This window comes from Anguilla anguilla, chromosome 5 (genome assembly GCF_013347855.1).
Source record: "Anguilla anguilla isolate fAngAng1 chromosome 5, fAngAng1.pri, whole genome shotgun sequence".
Lineage (NCBI taxonomy): Eukaryota > Metazoa > Chordata > Actinopteri > Anguilliformes > Anguillidae > Anguilla > Anguilla anguilla.
Window position 1 is genome coordinate 50,351,498 of NC_049205.1, and position 20,391 is coordinate 50,371,888.

The 20,391-nt window shown below is 43.1% G+C and overlaps 1 protein-coding gene across 7 annotated transcripts in view; it reads left to right on the forward strand.

The window, feature by feature from the left end:
* Positions 1-16,718, forward strand: part of vps13c (vacuolar protein sorting 13 homolog C) — a 77,734-nt gene extending 61,016 nt beyond the window's left edge. For 4 of the 7 annotated variants that reach the window (XM_035416754.1, XM_035416755.1, XM_035416752.1 and 1 more), the window contains 21 exons: positions 472-598; positions 1,113-1,348; positions 1,812-1,956; positions 2,164-2,304; positions 2,829-2,910; positions 3,199-3,268; positions 3,508-3,619; positions 4,162-4,275; positions 4,782-4,915; positions 5,074-5,155; positions 5,324-5,437; positions 5,780-5,855; positions 6,285-6,448; positions 8,045-8,090; positions 8,457-8,580; positions 10,945-10,956; positions 11,320-11,434; positions 13,744-13,835; positions 14,368-14,491; positions 14,670-14,753; positions 15,614-16,718. In XM_035416754.1, coding sequence (XP_035272645.1) covers positions 472-598; positions 1,113-1,348; positions 1,812-1,956; positions 2,164-2,304; positions 2,829-2,910; positions 3,199-3,268; positions 3,508-3,619; positions 4,162-4,275; positions 4,782-4,915; positions 5,074-5,155; positions 5,324-5,437; positions 5,780-5,855; positions 6,285-6,448; positions 8,045-8,090; positions 8,457-8,580; positions 10,945-10,956; positions 11,320-11,434; positions 13,744-13,835; positions 14,368-14,491; positions 14,670-14,753; positions 15,614-15,715 — 2,296 coding nt within the window. In that variant the 3' untranslated portion in view covers positions 15,716-16,718. The remainder of the gene's footprint in view (positions 1-471; positions 599-1,112; positions 1,349-1,811; positions 1,957-2,163; positions 2,305-2,828; positions 2,911-3,198; positions 3,269-3,507; positions 3,620-4,161; positions 4,276-4,781; positions 4,916-5,073; positions 5,156-5,323; positions 5,438-5,779; positions 5,856-6,284; positions 6,449-8,044; positions 8,091-8,456; positions 8,581-10,944; positions 10,957-11,319; positions 11,435-13,743; positions 13,836-14,367; positions 14,492-14,669; positions 14,754-15,613) is intronic. The other 3 variants (XM_035416757.1, XM_035416758.1, XM_035416759.1) reach the window with 1 other exon arrangement.
* The last annotated feature ends 3,673 nt before the right edge of the window (positions 16,719-20,391 follow it).

Genomic DNA, 20,391 nt, shown 5'->3' on the forward strand with positions numbered 1-20,391 from the left:
CATGACTCTCTTTTAATCTAGCGGTAATCTGGCTGAGCATATTTCACAATAATGCACAGTACTTTCTTAATACAATTCTAAAACATAACAATAACGATAACAGTTGTAATGTGACTGTTCTATCTGTATGTCACTTGTGGCATTATGGATTTTAACGATAAAACTGTGGTTACTGTTGTCAGAGTAGCGGTTTGTGACTGGAGAAAGCGCTATATAAGCTGAACTGAACTGAACTGAACTGAACTGAACTGAACTGAACTGAACTGAACTGAACTGAACTGAACTGAACTGAACTGAACTGAACTGAACTGAACTGAACTGAACTGAACTGAACTGAACTGAACTGAACTGAACTGAACTGAACTGAACTGAACTGAACTGAACTGAACTGAACTGAACTGAACTGAACTGAACTGAACTGAACTGAACGATGTGTATGAGTGGAGTTTGTTACTTTGGTCGCATCCGCAGCGGGTCGCCTCAGACCCGGCAGCTGAAGCCGGGAGAGGCTCAGCGCTTCGCCTGGGACAACCCCGCCGGGACCCGCCGGCTGGCCTGGAACTACATGGAGCAGAAAGGGGAGCTGGACCTGGTCAAGGTGGGGCTGACCGCACACGCCCACACGCATCACCGTGCCCATCCCTGCGCAATCCCGCCATGTTTACAGCTGGCTCGTCAGCAGCGCAGCGTAACACTACAGGACACATAGCGCGGCGTTTAATCTGATCCATGGCCACCGCATGGGCTGTCTTTGTGTGTTACGCTTTCTTACGGATGGACTTTTCCTCAAATACAGCTAAACACCTTGCTGATAGAGCTGTGCTGCGTCCCGTCATGCTGAAGAGTGAAGCTTGTATGCTTATAATACTACTGCACACTCATCTGGTTCCACATTGTGCTCAGTACTATGACCATTTGGACAATAATACAGTGTTGGGATTGTGGTTCTGCTGTTGGTACCCCCAGCTGGGCCTTCATATTAGAACTACTTTCATTTTTACATTCCTTGGTTTTTGTAGTTGGTGCGTTCAAACGAGTTGCCGCAATTCCTTTCTCTTGCTGTAGGGGTCATAAGAGTGCAGTGCTCTAGACCTTTTGTCGTGTCATTTCAGGACGAGTGCGGCCAGTTCGCCTACGACAGCCAGACCCAGATCCACTGGGTGTCCTTCCTGGACGGGCGGCAGCGGGTGCTGCTGTTCACCGAGGACGTGGCGGTGGTGACCAAGGCGCGGCAGGCCGAGGAGATGGAGCAGTTCAAGCAGGAGATCAGCGTGTCCCTGCAGAACCTGGGCCTGTCGCTCATCAACAACGACCTCAAGCAGGAGATCGCCTACGTGGGCATCACCAGGTAACCCAGCCCACAGAGCGGCAGGGCCCCGCTCCCTGTTCCTCAGTGCTGGGCCTATGGCCACACACCGCTAGCTTGTGTCAGGATAGTGAGAATTCACCAACCTTTAATGGATGGAGCTACCATGTGTCACCCAATCAGTGATCATGAACCAATAAAAACAAACTATGATCCGTCCAATGCAGTAAATCACAAATTCTTTGAAAACCTGCTATATAGACTTAATTGACTGACTGAGTCACTGATAACATGTGATTGGTTAATCAGTTTATAGGCTCATGAAGCCTCACTCATCTAGACTCTCAGATGTTTTATTGGAGAAATGTTGAGATGAGAGGCCCTTGTCTGTTCTGTGATGCGTTGGTGTTTGTAGTGCTGTGGTATGCGTCACATTGTGACCCTGCATGGCACTGTTTGATCCAAACTCAGTAGAGAAACCCCTCTGTTTGCGAAACGATTCCAGCTCTGGTGTCGTGTGGGAGATGAGGCCCAAGAATCGCTGGAAGTCCTTCAATCACAAGAACATTAACCTTCTGGAGAAGGCCTACCAGAACCAACTGGCTGGGAAGTCCCAGCCCGACTGGGTGAAGCTGGAAACCGGGCTGGAGGTGAGACTACATCCACCCTTTGCTTCACCCTTGCTTAACTGTTGCAGGTGGTAGATGGGGAATATTACATGGCTACCATTGAAATTTGATGTCACTCATACAGATGATTGGATTGAATCATTTTTGGGGGCTGGTCCTAGATGTGGATGTGGCCTCACAGAAACAGCTGAAGCTCCTCCCATTCTGTCTGCTTGTGAATTGAAACAGGTGAACTTCAACAAGGTGCCCATGGTAATGCGTCAGCCGTACGCCTGCCACATCCGCAGGAACTTCCTGTCTGGGATCCAGGTGGAGTTCAAGCAGTCCCCGCACCAGAGGAGCCTAAGGGCCCAGCTGCACTGGCTCCAGGTACTGCTCTGCTCTCATTGGCTGTCCAATCCACAGACCCGCCAATATTCTCCACCCATAACTTAACATAATATGAAGCATGTGCGGACTATGAAAAGGCACAGTGTGTTCAACGAGAGATGAGAACCAAAGTGTGACTGATTTCCATCGACTTGACCTGTTTGTCCCTGGTCCATTTTAAACTACGTATAGACTTTTTCCACAAACAAATGCATTAATATGAATTCTAATGTTTAAATTAATTCTATATTGATATTAAAGGATCATTTCAAAATGGGAGGCTGATTGTATGCTCAGTGAATAATAGCTGTAAGTGCACTTCTGGCGTGGTGTACCTTTGGTGCTGACAATTCATTTGGAATCGCAGGTGTGTCTGATATTATAATCCAGTTGGATTCTCAGGCTGAAGTAATATGGTTCTGTAGTCAGAAGTGTTGGAAGAAGATCTAGGCTTGCTCGCATACTCTGTTCACTGTATGATGATGACGACTGAAGTGCCACATTGATTTCTCTTCCCCTAACAGGTGGATAACCAGCTCACAGGCGCTATATTTCCTATTGTGTTTCACCCCGTTCCTCCACCCAAGTCCATCGCCTTAGACTCAGGTAGCTGAATGACCCCATATTCAACAAATGTATGAGCTTTTGTGTGCGCGTGTGTGTATATGGTTGTAAATATGTGAGTGTGTGGCGTGTGTGTTTGAGTGGTAGTGTCAGATATCTTAGTACATGCATGTGTCTTTGAGTGTCAGTGTGTGTGTATGTTTGTTTGTGAGTGTGAATTTGTGTGTGTGTGTGTGTGAATGTGTGTGTGTGTGCGTGTGTACTTGTATATGTGTTGACTGTTATCTGGGGAGACAGTCATTTCCTTGCCTCTTTTTTTTTTTTTTTTAGAGCCAAAGCCGTTTATTGATGTCAGCATCATCACAAGATTTAACGAACACAGCCAAGTCATGCAGTTTAAGTAAGTGTGATATCCCCTCATCGGGCTCTACAGTAGGCCTCTGTTTCTCCTACCCTAATTAGCGTCCTTGCTTAACTCGCTACGTTTTCCCTTCTCCCTTGGGAAACAGATGCTCCTCCTGCCATATGGAGCGTGTGCCATTAAACAGTGTTTATCCAAGTCGTTATCCCGGCGATGCTAATTGTTCTTTTGTAATAGGCTGCGCTGTGTAAAGCTGGTGACTGCGGCTGTTCCTGCAGGTACTTCATGGCTCTCGTCCAGGAGATGGCCGTGAAGATCGATCAGGGCTTCCTCGGGGCAATTATCGCGCTCTTCACCCCGGCCACTGACCCGGAGGCAGAAAAGCAGAAGGTGACCCAGCCGACCGGGGCAATAATAAGAATGTGGCCTTGAGCGCAGTGGCCGCAGTACAGTACGATGGTTAGGGAAGTGGGCTTGTAACGGTTGTTGGTTCGATGCCCAGTCGGGCCATTGCGGTTATTCCCTTGCGCAAGGGACCTAACCTGAATTGCCTTAGTGGAATATCTAGCTGGATAGATGGATTATATGTAAACTGTACGAGTCATTCTGGATAAGAGTGTCTGCTAAATGCCTGAATGAAATGAAATGAGTTGGTGATGAGAAACATGGTAAATGCTGCCTCCTAGTGTTCGCCTGTATTTTTACATAGCAGCGAATGGACACGTGCATTACTGCAGCAATACATTTGTTTCTTATTTTCACAGTTCAGGTTAATGGGTTTTCTGTCACAGAATTTCAGATTTGTTTTTTTTGTAGCACTATATTAAGCATAATCTGCTTGTTTTTTATGCAGCACAGATGTGTTTGAATCATGTGCTGGCTTTTCTGGGGACGAGGTTGACAGGAATGTTTTTTTTTCTGAATGCTTTCAGAATAAGCTCATTGAGAAAGACCTGGAGGCACTGCAGGCTGAGCTTATGGAGGCATCAATGACGGACACCTCGGGCCTCAGCTTCTTCGAGCACTTCCACATCTCCCCTATCAAAGTAAGAGTCTCTTTCACAGCATGTGTCCATATCCCCCCTATGAAACGAGTGCACTTCCACATCTCCCCTATCAAAGTAAGAGTCTCCTTTACAGCATGCATCCATCTCCCCTATGAAACGAGTGCACTCTCCACATCTCTCCTATCAAAGTAAGAATATTTTCACAGCACACTTCCACATGACACATATCACAGTAAGAGTCTCTTTTCTCAGCACACTTCTACATCTCCCCTGCCAAAGAGCATTTTTGCAGCACTTTTCTTAAATGTCCTATCAAAGCAAGAGCTCTTTTCACCCAGTGCTCATGAGGTGCTTATACTAAGCCGTGAGGAAGGTAACCATTCTCCGTCGAAAGTAAGACTTATTTTGTGGGCATGCATGTTTGTTTAAAGTTGAATGGAACTAAGACCTGATGCAGGTTAGCATTTTGCGAATCTGTTTGGTGTTTCGTGTGAGTGTTCATCACCGCTGACAGGCATTCATTGAGCCCCTGTACTTCCCTGCAGTTGCACCTCAGCCTGTCCCTGGGGTCCAGTGGGGAGGACTCAGAGCAGCAGGAAATGGTCGCCATCCAGTCCGTAAACTTACTGCTGAAGAGCATCGGGGCAACTCTGACTGATGTGGATGATCTCATCTTTAAGTGAGCCATTTAGAAAACTTAATTTTTCTCATTAAAGGTGTTCATTTTTTGCAGTAAATTATTTTAGATGAACAAATAAAAATTTTAAGAAAGCTCTTAAAATTTTTTCCATTGACTGCTCATTGGTGGCTTAGTGATCAGGTGTCTGTTTTGTGCAGGCTTGCCTTCTTCGAAGTGAAGTACCAGTTCTACAGAAGAGAGAAGCTGATGTGGGCTGTGATTCGACACTACTCTGAACAGGTGAGCTGCATCTTCAGCCCTGCCGCTGAACCACACCGTCTTCCCCACAACCGTCAAGGGTTCTGAGAGTTTCGGGAAAACGTGAAAACATGAAAACATGCAGCGTGTATTTATTAGAGTGCTTGTTTAGACTGAACGCTCACTGGCAATTTCTCCCCCCCCCGACAGTTCCTGAAGCAGATGTACGTGCTGGTGTTGGGCCTGGACGTGTTGGGGAATCCGTTTGGACTCATTCGAGGCCTGTCCGAGGGAGTGGAAGCCTTCTTTTACGAGCCCTTCCAGGTTCGGATACGTCCGTGCAAACTGTCATTTTTTCCCTGTATATTTTAATCAGCAGTGACTTTTGCACCGAGCTTGTAATCGTCCTCTCCAAAGTGGCTAATTAAGCGCCGATGTTCGACTTGTTTTTGTAACTCCACTCCACAGCCCTGTTTTTTTAATGACACTTGAGCGGATTCCTTTGCGATGCGTTAGTTCCGGAAGGCCCGCGCGGCGTATTGTCAAAATGACGGATAACTAAAGGGAACAAATGATCAAAGGCGTCGCAGGCGCGTGACACGTACCTCCCGCTGGGTTTGGAAGGGAGGATGAGAGGGCTTTTTGATTTCCCCCCGTCTGTCACAGGGAGCCGTCCAGGGGCCCGAGGAGTTTGCGGAGGGCTTTGTGATCGGAGTGCGGAGCCTGCTGGGGCACACCGTCGGTAAGGCTGCGACAGCGCTGTTTCACGCCGTTTTTATTTATGTTTGATCTGGAAAAATGAGCAGGAAACACAGGCACCCTAATGCTGTAAGTAATGCTGGGCAGCTGACCCTGGCCAACCTGACTACATTAGCCACCGCTTTATCACCCTTATGCACCTTCTACAAGGCTGGCTAGCGGTGGGGTTTCTGCTGTACAGGAAGGGGAGGAGTTGTCTGAGTACTAGGGAGAAGAAACAGGTGAAGAAGGTATTTAAGTACTGCAAAAGTTCCTTGAATAATCAGAAGAGTCTAGATTTTGACAGGGGTGCATTGTAATGTTTTTTTGATCTGCTGTATATTTTACCATCTACTGTATGGGTTGCAGAGAAAATTTTGTGTTTGGGGTCTGAACCCTGGCTCACACTTGTCATCTCTCTGTCGTCCTCCAGGGGGTGCTGCAGGGATGGTGTCTCGGATCACCGGCTCCGTGGGCAAAGGTCTGGCCGCCATCACCATGGACAAAGAGTACCAGCAGAAGCGCAGGGAGGAGATGAACCGGACGCCCAAAGATTTTGGGGAGAGTTTGGCCAAAGGAGGGAAGGGCTTTCTCAAGGTATCGCCCCCTCTGCCTGGTTTGACCCATCCCCCGACAAACTTGACCCAAAACTCCATACTTCACCAACCCGCTATCTGACTTTTAGTACATCTGCTAGTGTCTTCAGTATCACAATATTCACCAAGAAAGCATGTTTTATTATGTATATGTAATGTTACATTTATTCTGAACGTGGCTTTATGGCACACTGACAACTGTAATCACCCCTCTGGAAATATATATGCTTACACAAGTATATCTGCGGAGCAGCATTTTTTTAAATGACTTGCTGTGCTTACTCCACAACATACGGCATGCACTCAGCGAAGAAACATTTGTTTGCTACCAATCAGTGGAGCTGTTCTTATGAATGCAGGAATGCACCATGCGAGACCTTTGGTTCTCCGTGCTATTTTTAGGAGAGACAAATGCCTCACAGCAAATATCACATGAATATGAATGGTGTGCTGTGCTGCTGTATGTGGTTTCAAGAGAAAAGCTAAAACCGTGGAAAAAAAAATGCAAACAGCCCCCCCAGGCACCGGGGTGCTGTGTGTTTCTACCACAGCCATTTTCCATCCTGAATTTTTCAGCCCGTTTCAAATAGGCATGGTGTGCATGGTAATTTAATACCGGGGTAACATGTTTATAGAAAACATGTTCTCATTTTAATTTTGCTGCAGTGTGAAATAACAGTACTCAAAAACCTTTTTAAATAAATATCTTGTCAAATTACAAGCATACGAGTTGCTAAACTGCAAGGGTAACACGTTTTTAAGATCTTAAGAGCTATGAGTTTCTTGAGAAAATATTTAGGGATAGCAGATAAATTGTATACATTTACAGTTTGTATATGGATGAAAGTATTGACAGCCGTCTGGGTTTCTGCCATTTCCATGCTGTGGTCACTGTCGTTTTGTGTTGGTGCATAAGGGAAGTAGCCTTCTCTGTCTAGATTGTTATTAATAGGAATTAATTCTTTATTGTGCCTGCTAAAAGCAGCTGTACCATTTATTAATCTTTTTTACATGAGGCTAAAATTACCTTGTCACTTGTGATATAGTAATTACAAGAAAATGATTTGCTTATGCAGAGAATTTATTACAGATCAAATAGGCTGCCTTGCCCTTTTGTAATCAGAAAGTCATTTTCATTGGACATGACATTAAGATATTTGTGGTTGATGTATTTTATTACGAAATCTCCAGTGCCACAGTGAATATGATCTTACCAGCCTGTAAATGTGGGTAATATTTAATTTGAGCAGTGTAAATCTCTACGTGGACGTAACGAAGAGGACATATAGATATGCTTTACAACAGATTTTTTTTAACCTGTGATTCTTAGCTGCACTTAAATAAATCCATAAATTAACTTAAGTGATTCTTTTGGAACTGAAAATTCATTAGTGCAGGTAATAGCAGTTTAAAGAGTGAAAGAGTTGGTTTTGCGAGACACACAGAACAGTGAATTCTGCCTGTCGTAGCACTTGATGTGTTATTTGTCCAGTTCTGATGGAAGGAAAGAATGATATCCATCTTTTGCACTCAAGCTATGCTTTATAAAGAAAACCTTACTATGAAATCCAAATGTCCCTGTCTCTTCTTTCCTCAGGGTGTGGTCGGTGGAGTGACTGGGATTGTCACTAAACCTGTGGAAGGTGTGTATTCTACTCTCATATTGTTTTAGTGTTTCATTATCTGCTTATTGTGGTAATTCTGTTAACTCCTCTGTTCAACAGAAATAAGATGTTTTTGCTTTGACTATTAGCCTAGCCAATAACTATCTACTTATTGGGAGTCCTCCAGTTACGTGAAATCACCGCAGTTTTAAGATAGCACAATTAGCTGTTATTCATTTGCAGCCTTCAATGCACTGACCTGCACAATAGCCTTGAGTATGCTGAGAGATGATCTGAACTGTGATTAAAGCGGAGAACAAAAACTGAAAACAGCATGTTTCAGCCATTTTATTTGTATCTGTGGTTAGTTTTTTTTGTGGACCAGCCATCAATTGTTTGTTTCAGGGGCCAAGAAGGAGGGCGCGGCTGGGTTCTTCAAGGGCATCGGGAAGGGCCTGGTGGGGGTGGTCGCCCGCCCCACGGGGGGCATCGTGGACATGGCCAGCAGCACCTTCCAGGGGATCCAGAGGTACGATCTATCCCACAATCCCCTCACTCGCGACTCCTCCTCCAGTGAAGCAACTCACATCTGCAGCTTTTCTGAATGCAATGCTTCCTAATGAGGAGTTAGAAGAAGATAATATTTGTAAAAGCTGATCCCATTCTGACTTTTAAAGAATGCCAGACAGTACATGTTCTTTTTAGTCTACTTTTAGTTTGTTTGATTGTTTGCTTTTTTTGGTCAGTATGCCAATTCGAGATAACTAATCCATTGTTTTCTGTTTTCTTATCACTAAATCCTGTGGAATCGTTTTTGTTGTGTTTCATGGTTAAGTGAGTGAGTATCTGGTCACACGCAAGGTGTCATAGAGCTGCTTTGACCAGTTTCCAAGCCTGTTGAATTAGCCCGTACCACTGTACAGGCTGGTAGTCGATGGCAGGCTCAAGCATTTGACTGCGGTAAAATCACTTTTGGGTGGTAAAGAGAATGATCCAGGTGGCACGATGGAGGTTTTAACAGGGATGTTACTCACAGAAAGGTAAGTGTTGCATCGTGCCCATGGAAGATGTAGCCCCTTGTACAGTGCATTACTTACGTGTAATATACTGTACAAGCCAATGGATTCAAATGAAAGAACTTGTGAATTAATACCCAACATGTAACCCCACATCATTTAACACTGCAACTGACTGCCCTTCCATGCTGGAGCATTGTGAGATGAACAGCCAGCCCTGAGAGAAGCTCTGCTAAGGGAGGAAGGCTGAAAAATGGGAGCACTTTTCCTCTAATTGAAATAGAGATGTTCAATCTAATTTAGGGATGTTAAATCTCTATCATTTAAATGTGTACATGATAATGAGTCAGTAAAGGCTGCCCGTTTCTTAAAATCTTTATGTCCCCAAATAAATTTGCTAAAATTTATGTTTAGTTATTAAAATCAATGAAGACATTGATTTTATTACATTTGGAAAGATTCAAATCAAATCTAAATGTGTTCATATAGCACATACTGTATGGCGATGTGGTTCACAGCATAGCCTGGCCTGATACTAGAGCAGTGGCAAAGAGAAAATGCAGAGCTGGCATGAAGGAACATATCTTGGGAGGAAGCAAATTCAAGAGCCCGTCCTCTTCTACCCAACACAAGTCCTTAGCTTCTGCTTGCATTTCTTTTACCTGTAAATACTGCAGCTTGATGAAGCTGATGATGAAATTGTCCTCAGTTCATTTATTGTCGTTTCAAATTTATTTCTGAAATCTATATATGTTAAATATATTCAAAACACTTTCATGTACACTTTTAAATGGTTGAAAATCACTGGAGAATCGTATTGAATAGATTTTTAACATCCTTAGTCTTATTATGCGGCTTGATGCATGGCTGTACTCATTGAAACAGGGCTGAAGTGTGTTATTTCAGCCACACTCACACCTGAACTCAAACCGCGCTCAAACTGCGGTCAAACCGCGCTCAAACCGCGCTCAAACTGCGCTCAGACTCCTCCTCGCGGTGCTCTTCTGTCTGGGCTTGGCCAACTGCACGAAAGCACTGCACTGCCAGATGTAATTTGGCGTGCTGCAACGAACCAATCTCAACCTGACATCGTACAGGACCACTTCCTCGCTGTTAGGCAGTGTAAGTGTAGATGAGGGTGAGCCCTGTGCTTATTTGAAGGTGGTGGGTGGGGGGGTTTGGTTTGTTAGAGTAGGTTCATACTGTACACTGACAAAAAGCACGGATTCATTTAACTTTTCAGTATTTAAAGGGCTCCTGTGTAAATTACCCTCTGCAGGTACTTTTATTTGGAACTTGAAATTGAATTGATGTTTTTTTGGGGGGGCAGTAAATATGTTTTAGCAAATTCAAACTCTGGCAATAGTATGTGTCGCCTGACATACTATCTACATACATCTCGCAGCATATCAGTGATCTATTCAAAGCTGACATTATTTGGTATGATCACCAAAATACTTTCCCTGGTTTTCCTTTTCCTTTTTGAAAAGTTGGATTGTTGGGGTTAGGGGTGTGGTGGGTGGGGCGCACTTTGATTTGTGTCCCAGAGAAAGGCACGCGTGCTTGAAACCGCTGTACACCTGGACTGCGACTCTTTAAGCCCCTGCGAAATTCACACTGAAGGGCCGTCATGCAAATCCTCCCAGACTGCCGCGGCGGCTCCCCCTGCTTTTGTCTTGAACTCCCCGCCCCGCTGTTTCCACTGTGAGGTGGTGATCCCACACACCGCTGTTGCCCTGGTGATTGCCTAGCGTGAAGACCTGGCCTCCCACAGCATTCTCTCCATCCGTCATTCTGCACCATTCTCCTCCAAACTAAGCAAATTCTGCATCTCTCAATAACCTAACGCACTTTGCTATTCCATGCTCTCCCCATAGAGGTAACGAAAGGTGAGACACAGGGGGCTCCTCGGGCGCCATCATGTTGCAATGCGTAACTTCTCAGTCTGTTGTCTGGAGGCATAGCTTTCTCTACGCTGCTGTTTGAAATAAATTCAAAACCCGAAACACAAATGATATTAAAAATAAAAAAACTTTTGCCTCAGAGCGAATCTTCAAATGTCCCATGTGCGTTAAAGTGGTGGTTCTGAGTGTCCTTAAGAAAGAGGGGAAGTAAAGGAGAGAGACGTGTAAAAAGGGCGTGGGGGCCGGCCTGTATAGGGTACTGCTTTCTCTCTGACCAGAGTGATGACACACTGCTGAGTTTTTTCCGGGTTTGGAAGAGAGCTGATGGCGCTTGCTGTTGATTGACAGGGTGGCGGAATCGACGGAGGAGGTGACCAAGCTGAGACCCGTTCGGCTGATCCGCGAGGACGGCATCGTTCGCCCGTACGACCAGGTGGAATCCCAGGGCTACGACTTGTTCCAGGTGAGGCAGCAATCCTGTTCCAGCCGTGCTCAGCACACTTAATCAGCGTTCTTCCATCGAATGGGCAGTGTCTGCATAGTGTTCATCGCACTGGTGGAAAAACCAACCATTTCAATACAACACACATGGCATGTTTCTTTTTCTTATCTTCTTTCGAGTTATTCCTTTTACTTTTGTCATTGTAAAGAAGTAATGTATATTCAAAACATCTCAGTTATTATTCCTGTGCGGCAGACATAGCTACTGTCAAACCTGACATATTAATACCAGGTTGGGGGGCAGACTGTGAGGTCACGCACTGTTCTAGTTCTCTGATTGGGTGAGAAAGATACCTTTGGTGGCTGATAAGCAAATGAGTCATGGTACAGCAGCACCAGCTCCAACATTTTACAGTAGTTGCAAGTGCTGTAAAAAGCTGTACTTTTCTGTACTATTGAGAGTTAGTGGACACTTCTAGCAGTGAGTGTCTGAAAAGTTGAATAGAACTTAGTCGCCACAACTGAAAATAACGTTGTGTCCTTCAAAAGGATAAAGACATTGGCAATATGCCGATATGCTTGGCGTGACTGACCTTGACCCAGTTGACTAAGTGTAAAAACTGAAATGGTAGTTTTTTCTGTAATAACTAACATGTTTTGAGAGTATGATTGCACTGTATTGCATTCTTGCAGTATTTTTTTAAATGGTATAAACATTTGTCTGATCTTCAGTAATCTTTTTCATATATTTTTTCATATCTGCTCGTGTTTCTTTTGGAAATCTAACTTTATTTCTTCTTTCTTATCTTTCTGACATGCTGCCTGAAAAGGATTAAGGGGGGAGGGGTATGGAAGAGGTGGGGGGGAGGGGGCTTAGAAAGGGTCTGTGATTCTGTGTGTGTGTCATGGGGGGGAGAGGTTATAAGATAAGTTGTGTGAAGGGTTTTGCCTTTGTTGTTGTGTTATGGAAATATAATACTAGAGCTTACACATATTATAGCACCAGTGACATCATCAAGTGCAAATTGCCTTACAAACCACTTCAATGCAGCTGTTCAGTGTTGGCATGTAAAGCTGCATAGCCTGGACTGCTATAGTTCCGCTGTACTGTAGATCACATTTTTACCACCAGGATTTGTGGTTTCGAATTTGTATTTTTTTTTTTAAATATTTTTTGTTTGCCAGAACAAATTTCGGTTGCATACCTCAGTATTTGCCTTGTCTTGGTATTGACAGATTGCCTTGTGCCAAATATCACCAAGTTTGCATTTCATACAAATTCACTTTAGGAAACTTCATCAAAGCAATCTATCATACAAGACTTAAAGTAGTTGAGAACCTCTTATATTACTCAGACCTCATATATACCAACAGGCATTCCCGAGCTGGCAAGAAAAAATTTGTTTTGAGAATTAATTGCTTGAATAAAATAATACCTCTGTAATGTTTCAGTTTAGACTGTTAGACTGCATACCATAGCACAGAAAACTATCTTATGGTACAACTAAAATAAAATAAAAAACTTGTTTTGCATTAGTGTGCTACTTTGGCAACAGTGCACTATATTTTTCTAAAGTTCCCCTAAAATGTCTCAGACAGCTGTAAATTCGTAATCATGCAACTTTAATGTCGTATCTTTTAATTTGTGTACCTGTGCAATTTAGCTTTTAAAATAGCAGAAATAACGTGTTCACATTAATATAAATCGATGCAAAGCACCAATTTATTTTCGTACTTTTTATTATTTAAAGGAGGCATGAGAAACAATGTACTTTGATATTAATTATATTCAATTTTAAATGTTTCAATTATATGTAGCAGATTTTGCATAACATTTGTCAATTTAATCCTGAAATTGAATTATTTTTGACTGCTTAATTGTCTTTGAAGTTATTTTGAATGTTTGTTAAGTTAAATTGACAATTGTGATTTGATGTTGCTTATTAGGTATACAATATTACTCATCTTATGTAAGGGTATTTTAATCATAAACTTACAATAAAAAAGTACTTCTCTGCTTTGGTTGTGAGATTCTATCTTTATTAAACGTACTGTACTTTGTTCACCTGCATTTCACTCAAGTAGAAATAATAAACTAATCGAAGCAACAAAACACAAATGTATTTGTCAAGGCAGAAACACTTTGTGTGTAAGTACATTCAGAACAGTAAGGGGGAAAAAATTGTTAATTTGTAAGTGATGTCATCAGTAACTACATATACAGAGAATGTTCTAGAGTGTACATTAAATCACTCACACTGAAATGGGCCCCCATGCTTCCAGACACTCTTATTTATTCACAATGCAAATGTCCCTGTCGCTTTCTTTCAGAGGTCAGAGATAAAACAGTTAGATGGAGAGATATTTCGAGAGCACTGTGAATTCCCCGGCCACAGAAGAACCAACATAATAGTGACCAACAGGTAAGGGCGAGACACACAGCAGCTCATTCTAATCCCTGCAAACAACCGCATGCAGCGCAAGTACGATGGCTTTTCCTGTGAGCCTGCTGTGGTCGTCTCCATTATACAGAGCTTGCTGGGTAGCTCTTGGATTACCTGGGCTGTGCACTTACTGCTTTGCCAATACCTGCACCAGCCAACCTGATAGTGTTCCTGTCATTTGAATACGATTGAACCTATCCAAACTTGTAGAAAATAGTGTTGAACATCATTACGTAATTACGCTCAATGATCAGGAGTCCAGGTCATAGTGTCCTGTGGAGGACTGCCTTGTCCCCAGCGTTTACATTCATGACTGTATGATGTTTTTTGTATGAGGCAGTGATTACAGTGTGATATTTTTTTTCTGTGTGTGTGTGTGCATGTGTGTGTGCGTGTCTATGCTTGCATGTGTGTGTGTTTGTATATGTGTGTGTGTGTTCATGTGCGTGTGTGTGTGTGTGTGTGTTCATGTGCGTGTGTGTGCTTGTGCGTCTGTGCGTGCATGCCATAGGCGAGTCATGTGTGTGAAAGAGATTGAGTTTGTAGGACACTTTAATAAAGAGTGGGAGTGCTTATATGAGCACTTCTCCCAGCCCCCATGTGCGAGCGGAGGAGACCTGAGAATATACTGCAAGGTACAGCCCTCTCTCTGACTGCCTCTGGCACCATATGAGCATTCACCGTGATTGACATTTCTCCCTATTCACCTTTGCTTTATGGTTTAATAAAATCCCCTGATAATGAAAAGGTTGCGTAAAATGCTAAATTGAAAAATGGAGCTATTGGCCGGGAATGAGCTTCTTGTTTGTATAGGAACAGAACAAACTGAAGATCCCCAAGAGGGACGGACAGGAGCCAATGAGGGTTGTTCATCTTCAAGAGGCAGCTGTTGCCCAGGTAACATATCTCTGACTCCGCCCTCTACAGTACTGCTATTTGTTGTTTCTTCCCCATGCTCTTTCCATCTTATAAATACATTTTTTCTACTGTACTGCAGAAGGAGTAAAACTTTCCTAGTTAATATTTTTTTAAATCATGGTCCATGTTTAAAATGTACTTTTCATAGAGTTAAGCAAAATCTTTTAAGTGTATTATTAAAGAAAACAACGGTGTATGAACGAAAACAAAGAAAGCATAAAACTTGTAAATGGACCTGGCATTGAGTAAAACCAATCCTTATGGAGGTCCAATTTAATAATCCCTTTGAGACGGAGGTCAAATAAAACTTTAGCACTCTAGACTCACTTCTCATTTACAGGCTTAACATTAGTCTAGTGACAGCCATGCCCTTACAGAACTGTTGTGCACAAGACCATTCCTAATTACAGGAAGTTTTGTTATCTGTTACCCTTTCTTACTGCTGTTTTTACCGTACTCTTTTGTTTGAATGGTGGAATCCTGCCAATTCTAATGTCTTGCTGTTGTCTTCATGCAAACATTTTCTGAATCTACAGCACAGTTATCCCCAGACATAGCAAGCCTATCTCTCGCTATCTCTCTCTCTCTCTCGCTCTCTCTGTCTCTCTCTCTCTCTCTCTCAAAACTAGCCTATAAATAATTCATCCTGATGTGAATATATTTCTTCTTCTTTCACCAAATGCTACATGTGCAAGAACAAAATGAAGACGTTGAAGTATGAGTCAGTTAAAGGTGCTCGGGGGTGGAGGTGGAGGTGGGGGAGGGAGGGGCTCACAGTCACGCTCAGCACGCGGAAGTCTCTGGGACCCGCCTGACGTCCTCTCGCCCTCGCTCTGCAGAAAGTGTGCGACGCCATCACGGAGGCCCAGGTGGCGTGCCGGCAGCACCGGATGGTGAAGCAGAAGTCCCAGCGCTTCCTGAAGCCGGGGAACAGGAGCTAAGCTCGCCAAGCTCATCTTCCAGAGCAGCTCACTGCACAGAAGACACTTGCACTAAGACCTATTCCTTTTGCTCGCTTGTTCCTGTTTACGATCAAATAGGGTACTGACTAATTGGAATTTAGCCACAGGAGGGATAGCATCTGATTGTTTAAAACTGCCAATTGCACTCAAACACCGAGATAAAGAAAGTGATAACTGACGAGATGAATGTACAAATGTCCAGCAGTGATCAGTCTGTGGCATACCAGTTGCATCGTCGGTTTTTTGTCTTTGCTGTTATTTGTCATTTAAAGACATTAAAGGCTGGAGGTACATCTGAAAGCCCAGTGAATGGAATTTGCAGTGGTTTATGTGGGATTAGTGGTAATCTAGTCTGTGTTTGTTCAGGTTGTTGAGTTTGTTTTTATATGGCTTTTTGCGTTGAGATGAAGAAGCTAGCACTTTATTTTGGTGAAGAATGTACACGATTATATATACTCAAGTATGCACTCAAATCAATTTAGCAGGGAGAAATCCTGTCACTACGAGACTATGCAAATATAATATACATGCAACACGTCCATATGAAAGCGTATGTAATAATCAAAGATCAACTTGTGGACCAAAAAACCGAACAAGTGAATAATGAGATATATTTTACATGAAGGATTTTCTATGTGAATGTAGGATTACGGTGAATGGGTTTGTTCCTAGTTCAGTCTGTTTCTTTTCTTAATCACAGTATTCCTGTGTTCTTGTGTTCATTTCAGAATGTAACATGCATCATCTGTACTCATTATTCCAGTTGCTACAGTAGTATTTCAAGCTTTGTTTAAAGGCTTGAAACATTTTTTTCCATTAAACTGAGATTAAATCTATTTGATACAAAAACAGATTTTTATACACCATATCCTTGTCAATGTTCAGCTTTAGTAGATTTATAAAGCCCATAATCACAATCACTGGGGTAGGTGGAATATTCTTGCTTCAATTAAAAAATAATAAATAAAAGCCTGGCCAGTCAGTGGTGGTTTATTTTATGTGTATCTGTGAGTGAGTGTGTGTATGAGTGTGTAAACGATAAAGGTCTCTTTCTGAGTGAGTGTGCTGTATGGACATGTGTTTGTGCCTTTTTATTATGAGAGTGGTGGGAGGAAGATACTTTCCTGTTCTGCTATTATAAGCAGTACTGTGTGGTTTTCCTGCTAAAGATTTAAAAACCTGACTCGACAATAGGTATCCTGCTAAAGAATGAGCGCCTGACTCAACAGTGTGCCTGGGGTGCAACTGCTTTGTGCGGGTAAAAGATGGCACAGTAAACCGCAACAAAAACCTTGGGGACGAAGACTGAGGAAAGGCAGTGAACAAAACGCGGAGAGGAGGCGTGCGCCACACTCCTCTACCAATCCCAGATAAAGCTCACAAACACTCAAGGGCTGATGGGACATGAAGGCCATGGTCAGTGGAAACTACAGTATTTGCTGCAAACATGTTAACTAAACACCCTTCCCAATGGGAGAAAGATGGTTACCGAAAAATACAGAGGAGAACAATCTGCAGGCGGTCATAACTAGATGTGTGTCTGGAATGTATGGATGAGCCTGATGTACACCGTACCATAGAATGACCTCTGACCTCCTGCTTCCTCTCAATATGTAGGGAGAACGCTGTTTGGCATTCTTGCTAATATTGTTTATGAGGAAGCAAATAAGCAGTGGCACTCTTGTGAATCTGAAGGTAAAAAGAGTAATGTTGTCGACTGATTTACTTTCGGAAATGAAGCTGCCACTTCCTCGGCAACAAAGCAGTTGCAATCTTGCAATCTCTTACATGAGAATAATCAAGTTGCATCATATAAACAAATAAGCAGTAGCACATTGCCTCTCTCTTGAAATTATGTAAATAAAAACAAAGGCTTCATTTTGACTGTTGATATTTGCTATGAATAATTGTTGCTGACATTGCTTATCAGAATGGCTGGTACATTTTCAAAAAAATTATATGATTCAGTTGCTCTTAAGCCGTTGCTTTGCAGTTGCTCTCATGGTTTTTCTCCTCCCATTTCTGTTTCCCCGGCCATAATGGCTCCTCCCATTTCTGTTTCCCCAGTCATAATGGCTGTTGCATGGGCATTCTGAGGTTTTCCCCTCCACGTGCCTCCATGTTCTCTTCTCAAGATGATTCTTGTCTGACAGATGGACCCTGATGCAAAGTGACGCTCCACGCTGGCCTGTTATTGTCTGCAGGAATTCAAGCGGGTCATTTTCCAGGATGCCAGGAGTCCTGCACCATGCTGAAGGGGGTTGTGAGAAAAAGAAAGCAAACAAGCCTTGCTTTGCTTAGCCCCAGCCGGTATGGCAACCATTAAATATAGATATCATCTTTTTTTACATTTTCTTTGTAGGTGATGCATTATGTAGCTCTATCTTTTTCCTCTGTATCTGTATGTGCTGTCTGTTTCCCAAATGAAAAGATGGATGATAAGGTACATTTAAGTTTTGGGCCTGTATAAAAAAATGTATTTTACTCTTTGGGAAAAAGGCATGATCGCATCTCTTTTTGAAACGCTAACATGGTACAGTATACTGGTACCACCTGGACCCAGTTCTTTCAAGATCTCATTATTATGTTATTTATGTGCATAGCAGATGCTTTTAGAAGGGTGAATTGTGTATTTTAATTTGCCAGATTATCCATTTATTCCACATTTAATGAAGTGCCCCAGGATACACACAAAAGCGCAGTGTCTCCCTGGATTTGATCCTGCAACTTGCTGGTTCAACAAAACCAGCCCTCTGTAGTCCATATCTCTCCACTCTGTGTCTTAATGGCCTTGTTCTGCTTTTTCAATTTGCTGAACCCCAGAAGCCTGAACCTCAGCAGCATGGCCCTGGAGTGTGCCCCCGTTTCTTCTCATTATCGGTCTAATCAGGGTCAGCCCCACCACAGCCCGAGATGAAAAGGTACAGATGGGGGGAGGAAACATGGGTGTGCTTCTGCATGTATATGTACAGCCCAAGGCCATTGGCTCTCGTGGCTGAGATCAAATTGTTGATACCACATGGTACTGTACCTACAGCAATTTTGGGTTTGTAAAGGATCAGCATTCTTTCATTGATTTAATCTCATGCCAGTTCATCGGATGGGTATCCCTCTTTTCTCAATTTGTGAGTTTAAGGCAGAATAGCTTATATTCTATAATTAGTTGCATAGAATAGCACAGAATATTGTATTTACATTGTTTGTTGGTCCATGCCCCTCCAGAGAATCAAACCTTCAAAATTATGATTACATGCCTAGTTCCTTATCCAGAGTACTGAACTGCCACAAGACTTACTGATCAGAGGCCAGCTATAGATGCAATGTTACACCAAAAAAAAGAGAAAATATATACATTTTCATACAGTTTATATTATATTATGCAGTCTGTGTGTATTTTACAATATAGTACGTACTGTCCTAGTCCTATATATTACTGTAATATAGATGCACGTATATATAAAATGAATGACTTTTTTGAAGAATGGCAATACCTAAGCTCGCCAAGGACAAATTGACACTGAATTTTTAGATGCGTCCTTGCAGGAGCAATAATGCCACCCAAATCTGGCCATCCTCGGTTATTCTCCAAGGGGCCGCCATTTTGGAACTCTCCCTGCTTCAGTGTTTGAGAGAGGAAGTGCTTTCCTCTGCAGGCTTCAACTGTCCCGTCATCTGAGATCTCTGCCTGAATGACAGATGAAAATCCAGCCAGAAACAACTATGGAAAAAATTCATGAGTCAAACTCTCCTTTTTTGAGTTTGAACAAGAGAAAATCTAGGGAAATTATTTTGCTAAGGCTGTTGTTTTTCTTGCTGTCAAACCTAATCTTTATATATTTCAGTAAAAACTGTTTTTTGTTTCTTGTTGATCTTTAAGTTAAAGTTTTGTCAATGTCTACCAGCAATTAGAAAAGGGAAGAAATCTGGTACTGATTCAGGTCAATGTGCTAAAATGGTGCTCTTGTCCTTGTACCTCCTTTTTCCACAGCAGATAATGATGTCACAACCTCACTAACTGCATTGGAGCACCTCAGAGCAACACCCCTCAATGGGAGTATGTCCACAAGATGGAGGTATTTACCCAAAAAGCAGCCTTTTCCCTCTGCTGAGGGATGAATGATACGAGGAGAGCTTAGAGCCGGAGGATTGGGGAGGAGGGCTCCTTTGAAGTCACATCAAAAAGAAAGTCCTTTCCAAGGTACGCGTGTGTGCTGTGTACATGCCCACAATCCTTTTCTCTGCACTTCTGGCTGCCATATTAAGATGGCAGTGTTTACCTCTCCCCTGAGCCACTAACAAAGCACATCGAGAGAGCTCTCCGGGGGTCATTGTTGTCTCTCTTCCCAGGAGACAGTGCACAGGAAAGGCTAGAGTGGGGTGAGGGCCCGGTGCACTGGTCCCTAAGAAGCACGTAAATAGGTTTGGACATGCTGCGACCCTGCTTCTGTGGGGTGGAGGGGGGGTGGGCGGGCGGTCCCAACCCCACTGCTTTTGACAAGGGTCTGAAGGGCAGTTGAAGAGGGAGGTCTGGGCTCTGACCGCAAGCACCCGCTCATCATCTCTCAAAAGCAGGCTTTGAAAGCACATTGTGACTCTATTGAGTCCAGCTATAGTGTTCTCGCACTAAAACGGAGAATTTAACAGCGCTGCACAAT